The sequence below is a fragment of the Rattus norvegicus genome, chromosome 1, assembly GCF_036323735.1.
Source record: "Rattus norvegicus strain BN/NHsdMcwi chromosome 1, GRCr8, whole genome shotgun sequence".
Lineage (NCBI taxonomy): Eukaryota > Metazoa > Chordata > Mammalia > Rodentia > Muridae > Rattus > Rattus norvegicus.
In genome coordinates, this window is record NC_086019.1 from 105,187,969 (window position 1) to 105,196,879 (window position 8,911).

An 8,911-nucleotide genomic window follows, 5' to 3' on the forward strand; every position below is an offset into this window, starting at 1 on the left:
CCATTCTGAATTTACGACATCCCTAAAATCAGCAGGTTTTTCCAAAATCCAGTGTCTCTCAGCTGTCTTTCTTTCTTTCTCTCTCTCTCTCTCTCTCTCTCTCTCTCTCTCTCTCTCTTTCTTTCTTTCTTTCTTTCTTTCTTCGCTCATTGGTTTTTAAGAGTATGGAGTTTATAAGCTCTGTGTAATCTACTTCTGGGGCCGGTGTTACACCTTTCTGTTTATCCAGCCTCTCTTTTAAAGTCCGATTTGATCTTTCTACAACTCTTGTCCTTAGGATCATGTAGTGTACTGTGATATGCCTTATATATATATATTTTTTTTTTGATTCTTTTTTTTTGGAGCTGGGGACCGAACCCAGGGCCTTGCGCTTCCTAGGTAAGCGCTCTACCACTGAGCTAAATCCCCAGCCCTGCCTTATATTCTAATATGCAAACAAAACCGCTTCGTTCACTGGAGACGTACGCTGGAGTATCTTCAGTGTAAGGCTGGACAAAACCCAACATGAGCTGTTCATTTCTTGCCCACCAAGGAAAGACTGTTCTGAAAAACAGGTAGAAAAATCAAAGCCGGATAGGACAAACCACTGCTCAAAACTTACCATTTACCAGAGACATAGAGCAGCTCCTATGGATAAAGCAAGAGATTCTAAAGATGCCAAAAGCAAACTACTATAAATGATAGGAGACCAAGGTTAAAACTACATTTATATGGAAGTGAGATTGCAGACTCAGTGGATACAGGGCGGATGTAACAAGAACTTTACAAGATTCCTGCAATGCAGCCTGGCCACTTCAAAGGGTTCAGAACTCTTAAAAATTGGGACATTGTCTCAGGTAAAATGAGGTCTAAAGTGAACTGGATGCTTGTGAAGGTAGATAGGAAAATTAACGTCATATAGAAGCTAATATAGCCATAAATCTATGGGGATGAGATCTATGTCCACATGGGGAAGCACAGCTTAGCATTTCTCCAGTATTAGACACAGGCTATAGAAGAGGAGAAATTCCTAATAAAGGAATTAGGCAGGGGCAGTCCAGTCTGTCCATTAGCAGGGCAGCAGGGGCTGATGCTACATGGGGGAGCCACTGCTGATGGGTTGCCAGCTGCCCTGCCACTAAAATGGCAAACTGACATGTTTGAGCACAACAGTGGCCTATGACAAAAGGAAAGATGTGGGCACTACAACAGCCGGGCCAAGCGAAGCTGGAGGCGCTCTCTCTCTCTCTCTCTCTCTCTCTCTCTCTCTCTCTGGGACAAAACTTTTTTTTTTTTAATTTTTATTTATCTAATGTATATTACAGATGGTTGTGAGCCACCATGTGGTTTCTGGGATTTGAACTCAGAACCTCTGGAAGAGCAATCAGTACTCTTAACCACTGAGCCATCTCTCCAGCCCTCTCTCTCTCTCTGGAAGTCCCACCTTACTATTCTGCCTTTTGCTATAGGTCTTAGGGTTTTTGCTTTAGTCAATCAGAAGGTGCCTTAGGCAGACAAGGAAGGACAGAGACATTTTTACAGATTACAAAACATCGACAGTACTGTTCATTAGATAGTCACCCATTTTTGGCCATTTGGGTTCTTTGTAGCCTTGAGACAGAAAAAAAAAAAATGTTGCAGTGAAGACCAGTATTCCTATCTTTTCCTCTGAATGCAAGTGTATCTCTCTGCCCAAGTTCTAAGCTAAGTGAAAGGGCAAGTATGCCATTTTGAACAGGGTTGCTACAATATTCTCTTTAGAACTTGTATCCATTTCCCATACCGACTTGCCCAAGCCTGTTCCCCAGAAAGAAGTCTTGCTGAATAGCCACAGAGTCTTTAAAAGTTCTCACAATGGCAGGTACAGTACTCACCTTTAACCCCAGACTAAGGAGGCAGAGACAGAGGCAGAGGCAGAGGCAGGCAGCTCTCTGCAGCCAGTTTTGTCTACAAATCAAGTTCCAGGACAACTGGGGCTACAACTGTGTGTGTGTGTGTGTGTGTGTGTGTGTGTGTGTGTGTGTGTGTGTGTGTTGGCAGAGGGTGACAGCCAGTGGGGTGTCTTTGTCAGTTACTGTCCATCTTGCTCTGTTGTTTGTTTGATTATTTTCTTTTAATTATTTATTTATTGTATATGTGTGCTCTATCTGCATGTACACCTGAGTTCCAGAAGAGGGCATTAGATCCCATTACAAATGGTTGTGAGCCACTATGTGGCTGCTGGGGAATTGAACTCAGGACCTCTGGAAGAGCAGCCAATGCTCTTAACCATTCAGCCATCTCTCCAGCCCTGATTGATTTTTTTTTCTTTTTTTCTTTTTTTTTTTTCGGAGCTGGGGACTGAACCTAGGGCCTTGCGCTTGCTAGGCAAGCGCTCTACCACTGAGCTAAATCCCCAGCCCCTCTGATTGATTTTTTAATGTGGTTGCTGGATACTGAACTCAGGACCTCAGGACTGTACAGCAAGCACTTTACTAACAACCATCTCGGGAGCCTCAAATTCATTTAAATTTACATCCCCCCTCCCCAATTATGTTGGGGCCCTGTAGTTAAGAGCAGGTATTGCTCTTGCAGAAGACTGGAGAGTTCAGTTGCCAGCATATTAAGTAGTTTGCACCTTGTAATTTCAACTCCAGGGGACCAGACGCCCCTGATCTCTGTGAGCACTGCATTCGTATTCATACACCATACACAGACACACGCTTGTACACAAAATTAAAAATCAAATAAACCTTAAAAATATTTTGAGGGATTGGGGATTTAGCTCAGTGGTAGAGTGCTTGCCTAGGAAGCCCAAGGCCCTGGGTTCGGTCCCCAGCTCCGGAAAAAAAAAAATATTTTGAATAGGGGTTGGGGATTTAGCTCAGTGGTAGAGCGCTTGCCTAGCAAGCGCAAGGCCCTGGGTTCGGTCCCCAGCTCCGAAAAAAAGAAAAAAAATATATTTTGAATAAAGTAAATGATGCTGGCCCTGTGACATGTATATAACCCATTGATGTACATACATATGAAATTCCCAAAGAAGTACAACAAAATAATTGAAAAAAAAGACTCATTGATACTTCCTTTTTTGTAAACTGTCTCTCAGGCTGTTTTCTACCAACTTGGAATTTGTTTTAAAAGATTTAAAATTTTTAGTTTAGTATTTTATTTTAGTATTTTTAGTTTAGTTTATGCGTGCACACACACACACACACACACACACACACACACACACACACACACACCACACTGTGTAAGCAGTTCCTGCAGAGGCCAGAGCAGGACATCAGTTTCCTTGGAGCTGGAGTTACAGATGGTTGTGAGTCATCATGTAGGTGCTGGGAATCTAACTTGGGTCCTTTGGAAGAGCAGTCAGTGCTCTTAACCACACTAGGCCATCTCTTTAGCTCCTTAGGACAGCTTTTTAAAACTATGTAGGAGAATATTGTATATTAAGTGAATATTTTTTTCCCTTGCATGTTTTCAAGACTGGATCTCCCCCTATAGACCTGGCTTCCCTTGAGATGGCCTTAAGTGGGCATGGTCTTCTTCTGCCCTTGAGTTGAGATAAGGGGCTTGTGTTACATGCCTGCCTTGTACTGTGCTTCCTGGCATCTCCATGTCTCTCCCTCCATCACTCTGCCCTTCTCTGTCTCCGTGTGCATCAATGTATCTCTTGCTATCTCCATGCCGTGGGGCCCATTCATGAGCACCCTTCCTCTCCCTGCCCCTGCAGCTCTTTGAAGGCTTGAAAGCTTATAAAGGCAGAGACAAGCAGGTACGCCTCTTCCGGCCCTGGCTCAACATGGACAGGATGCTACGTTCTGCAAGGCGCCTCTGCCTGCCAGTAAGTGGCCAGTTCGTCCTAGGAGAGAGGGCAGAGGGTGGTAGAGAGAATCTGGACCCTGAATCCTATGGAATCCACCCAGGACTTTGACAAGCAGGAACTGCTGGAGTGCATCCGCCAGCTCATTGAAGTAGACAAAGACTGGGTTCCCGATGGCAATGGAACAAGCCTCTATGTGCGGCCGGTGCTTATTGGAAATGAGGTAGGCGCTGCAGTGGGAGCTGAGGACACGCCCATCTCTGTCTGGGGAACACACAGGCTGGGCCTGGACCCTGGGTCTAAGGGAAGAGGAGGCTAAAGTGAGGACTCCTTGGTCTGATGCTGCCCCTCTGCCTATCATAGCCCTCCCTGGGTGTTGGAATGGTCACACAAGCCCTCCTGTTCGTCATTCTGTGCCCTGTGGGCTCCTACTTCCCCGGAGACTCCATGACACCTGTCTCCCTCCTGGCGGACCCCTCATTCGTCAGAGCCTGGATTGGTGGGGTCGGTGACTGCAAGTTGGGGGGGTAAGTAGCTTCCCACATGCCCAGGGAGTTGTGCCTTGGAGCTGGAGATGCTGTGAGAGGGCGAGCTATAGTGTTCCATGTGCTTTTTGGTAGGGCCTGCGCCTGGGTGCTGGGATGAAAAGCTATTGTCACTGGCTCTGCAGTTGGGATCTTGGCTTTCTTGTGTCCTTTGTCATCCCTGGTGCCTGACACTAAAGGCCAAAGGAGAATGGGGTGTCTTTTATTTGAATAGAGATGGGTCAATGGGAAGACCAGAACTGAGCCCCCTGGAAGCCTCTAGAAAGCCAGATGACCATTAGGTCTTCCGGGTCACCTGTGCTGCACTCTCTGCATAGCTCCCCACAACATGACTTGGGCCTCGTCTCCATTCTGACCCTATGAACTTCCCAACATTCTGTGTTGCCAAAGGCCCTGACACAATATATTGTCAGGAGGTGGCTAAGTCTCCTGGGATCAGATTGGGTATAAACTACTGTCATGCTGGAACAAGGAAGTGTGGACACACAGGAAGGTATTCAGGTCACTTCAGAACACATCTATGAGGTCTTCTGGGGGTCAGGCCATCTGTTGGCTGCAGCTGGAGACACAGACAAGGCCAAGCCAGCTGAACCCCCTGAGGGCAGTTGGACTGGTGGCACCCTAGTGTCCAGATCTGCAATCTCAATTACAAGGTTCAGATCTTGCGAAAGTTCTATTTAAGAGGTGACACTTCACCTGTGGTTTCTTGGCTACAAAAGCAGTAAGAGAAGCCAGGCGTGGTGGCATACAGCCATGTAGGTCATAGTCCTGGCTGCTCAGTAGGCTGAGGCAGGAGGGCTACAGAGAGAGCTGTGGGGTGCCTGGAGAGATGGCTCAGTGGTTAAGAGCACTGACTGCTCTTCCAGGGGTCCTGAGTTCAATTCCCAGCAACCACATGGTGGCTCACAACCATCTGTAATGGGATCAGATGCCCTCTCAAGACAGAGACAGTACTCACATATATAAAATAACTAAATCTTGGAAGAAAGAAAGAAAGAAAGAAAGAAAGAAAGAAAGAAAGAAAGAGAGAAAGAAAGAGAGAAAGAAAGCTGAAGGCTGTGGATCAGCAGTAGAGCTTATGCCTAGGATCCCCCAGTGAGGGACTTTGGGGGTGGTGTAGTGGTCAAACCCCTGCCTAGAATCCCCCAAAGAGGGGGTAGGGTGGAGCTCAGTGATAAGAATATTTACTAAACATATGAAGATCCTGAGTTCAAAGAAAGAAAAGGAAAAACATGGCGGATACGTTTCGACCACATTTGGCACAGGGCCAGTTTTTTTTCACAAGGCTCAGAACATGGACTGGGATCCTGGCCTTGAACACTGGGAACTTTGTATGAGTAAGAAAAATCTGGTGTGGCTCACACACTACTGGTTAAAACAGGATGAGAGCTGCTGAAGGAGTGCATGGCTGTCTTCCCAGCACTTGGGAGGAGTGGTCAAGAGGGTCAGGAGTTCCACACTAACTTCAGCTGCATGGTGACTCTGAGGCCAACCTCTATTTCTAGAGACCCTGCCTCAAAGACAAAAAGAAGAACCAGCAGTGCAAGGCAACACAAGCCGCCCCACCCCCTTTTTAAAGATGTATTTATCTTATGTAAATGAGTACACTGTCCTCAAACACACCAGAAGAGGGTATCAGATCCCATTACAGATGGTTGCTAGGATTTGAACTCAGGACCTCTGGAAGAGTAGTCAGTGCTCTTAACCATTGAGCCATCTCTCTAGCCCCCACATAAGCGTTTGATCCCAGGGACACACAGAGAAACCCTGTTTCAAAAAATAAAACCCCGGGCTGGAGAGATGGCTCAGCGGTTAAGAGCACCCAACTACTCTTCCAGAGGTCCTGAGTTCAATTCCCAGCAACCACATGGTGGCTCACAACCATTTGTAAAGAGATCCGGTGCCCTCTTCTGGTGTATCTGAAGACAGCTACAGTGTACTTATATATAATAAATGAATAAATCTTTAAAAAAAAAAAAAAAAAAACCAAAAAGTAGAGTGAGGAAATCTGCTTGGTGTCACTACACCCGTGACCTTAATCCCAGACGCTTGAGAAAGGAGGAGCTGGGGGCAGGGAATGGGGCCCACCACGCTGGGCCCCAACTTTGACCTCAGCTATTAGGTGACGGAGTCTGTCCTGCAGATTTAGAGCACCACAGCTGTGCTGTGAGTTGGGGAAGGAGACTCCTCCTTGACTGTACTGTGGGGAGGATGGGGAATTCTCTGCCCAGTCTGACCAGGCTGCCCCCCCAGGAATTACGGCCCCACTGTGGCTGTGCAACAAGAAGCCCAGAAGAAAGGCTGCGAGCAGGTCCTCTGGCTGTACGGGCCGGACCACCAGCTCACCGAGGTGGGAACCATGAACATCTTTGTCTACTGGACTCATGAAGACGGAGGTGAGCCTACTCATGTCCTAACCCACACCCTGTATATCCTGTCTGATTCCTTCTGGGCTGCGAGGTCTCGGAATCCTGGGCAGGTGACTTCTAAAAAGAAAGGGGAGACCATTTAAGGGTGGGAAGCAGTGACACCCGTCTGTCCTCCCTGACTTAGAACTGGAGCTGGCAACCCCCCCACTGGATGGCATCATCCTCCCCGGAGTGGTTCGACAAAGCCTGCTGGATCTGGCCAGGACTTGGGTAGGGCCTGCATGGCATCTGAATCTTTGGACCAGTGTCTTGAGTTGTGGCACGGTGGTGGAAGCCTGGCCCACTGCCATGCCCTCGTTTCTGGGTCCATCTCCCATCCCTGGGCCTCTGTCTTTTCCAGTAGCCTTAGGGAGGGAGTGATGGTGGTCTGCAGTAGGACAGGAGTCTGGGTCCTGGAGTGCTTCTGTGCCCTTGTTCTGCAGGGTGAGTTCCGGGTGGCAGAACGCAAGGTCACTATGAAGGAATTGAAGCGGGCACTGGAGGAGGGCCGGGTGCGAGAAGTCTTCGGCTCAGGCACTGCTTGTCAGGTCTGCCCAGTGCACCAAATCCTATATGAAGGCAAGGTGAGACAGAGCTGCCGGGGTGGGTGGGAGAGAAAGAAGGGAAGTGCCCCATCCTCATGGCTGCCTTTCCCTAGCAACTCCACATTCCTACCATGGAAAATGGGCCGGAACTCATCCTGCGCTTCCAGAAGGAGTTGAAGGCTATTCAGGTAAGCTCATGAATTTGGGACCAACAACTGATTAACTCCTCCTTTCCTCTGAATACTTGTGGCCAGAAGCACGGGAAATACCCCCTTCCACAAGTCTCTGAGGTTTTAGGTCATAAAGACTCTGGGATGTTGGCCACAAAAATAAATAAATAAATAAATAAATAAATAAATAAATAAATAAAATAAAATAAAATAAAATAAAATAAAATAAAATGGGCCTTCCACGACTCCTGAAGTTCTGGGATGTCCCTTTGGCATGGCAAACCTTTTTCCCTTGCCCCTCCCTGGCCTTGAATGATTCCTCTTACAAGCCTCTGGTGCGTTTCCTCTTGTGAGCCAAGAGGGCTTCTAGAGAACCTCTGGGCTCATTTCCCTGAGCAGGACCTGAGGTAACTGGTATCCTGGCCCCATGTTGGCACCTAGCACTAAACATCTGAGCTTAAAGTGCCTTTTCCCAAGAGCCTTCAAAGCTTTTGCAACTCTCTTGATCCCTTGGAATTGTTGGCGGGTCTCCAGGTCAAGGACTACACTTCCCATAAGGCACTGGGGCGCAGCTCTGAGAGCGGCCAGCTTGCGATGCTCCAGGGCCTACTGGGAGTTGTAGTGCAGCTGTATCTTTAAGGCACCTTCGTTGTCCCGCAGTACGGAACCAGTGCCCACGATTGGATGCTTCGTGTGTGACGTTAGGGAGGTTGTGCCCTACCTGGTTGGATCCGCTGACGTGCAGCATCCAGTTCAGCGTCCTCGCCTCCCAGAGACTCAAGAGAAGTGCAATAGGGAAAGGTCGTTCCAGACTGCTGGCTCTCTGGCACCCTCACGTGGAAGTTACACTCCAAAGCCTTAAGGGCGGGACCCATGTAATTTGGACCCCACCTCAGTTCAGCTGCTCCGCGTCCTGGTGTTCAAGAGAGAACCTTGGCTTCTTCTCGATCTCCGTTCTCAGGCCGGATCCCCGGTGCTCTTCATGTCTTTTTTTTTTTTTTTTCCGTCTCTCTCTCCTTGCTGCAATTTTGAAATAAAATGCCAAAGAACAAGACATTCGTTGTCATATTCTAAGCGCCACTCTGAGATGCTGGGGGCATTTATTATCAGGGACCCTGCCTGAGGACTTTTCTGACCTGAGGGTTCCTTCTGTAATTTAGTATTGAACCCCATTTACTGCAGTTGGACACACCAGATTTCTCAGGCTCTCTTCCCTTCTTACATTTCATTGGTGCCCAAGCCCTGTTCTCGAGGCCCCCGACTGCCCTGTCGCTCCTTGTGTCCCCCCTCGGCCTGACTTCTGACCTGGTCTTCTGCCGGTCTCTATCCTAGCTTCCTCTCTGGCCTCCTGGCCTTCATCTGCTCCCATCCATCTGACATCAAAGGGCTTCTATAATTGTGTCTTTCAGGGACATCAGCTCCTCCGACAGGGCGGGCCACCTACTGAAGCGAGTCCCTA

General features: G+C 48.1%; 1 protein-coding gene across 5 annotated transcripts in view; it reads left to right on the top strand.

The window, feature by feature from the left end:
* Bcat2 (branched chain amino acid transaminase 2) overlaps positions 1–8,506 on the top strand; it is a 21,318-nt gene extending 12,812 nt beyond the window's left edge. For all 5 annotated transcript variants that reach the window (XM_039089504.2, NM_022400.2, XM_006229149.3 and 2 more), the window contains exons 4-11: positions 3,695–3,805; positions 3,888–4,007; positions 4,148–4,311; positions 6,583–6,725; positions 6,883–6,968; positions 7,181–7,321; positions 7,396–7,470; positions 8,113–8,506. In XM_039089504.2, coding sequence (XP_038945432.1) covers positions 3,695–3,805; positions 3,888–4,007; positions 4,148–4,311; positions 6,583–6,725; positions 6,883–6,968; positions 7,181–7,321; positions 7,396–7,470; positions 8,113–8,151 — 879 coding nt within the window. In that variant the 3' untranslated portion in view covers positions 8,152–8,506. The remainder of the gene's footprint in view (positions 1–3,694; positions 3,806–3,887; positions 4,008–4,147; positions 4,312–6,582; positions 6,726–6,882; positions 6,969–7,180; positions 7,322–7,395; positions 7,471–8,112) is intronic.
* The last annotated feature ends 405 nt before the right edge of the window (positions 8,507–8,911 follow it).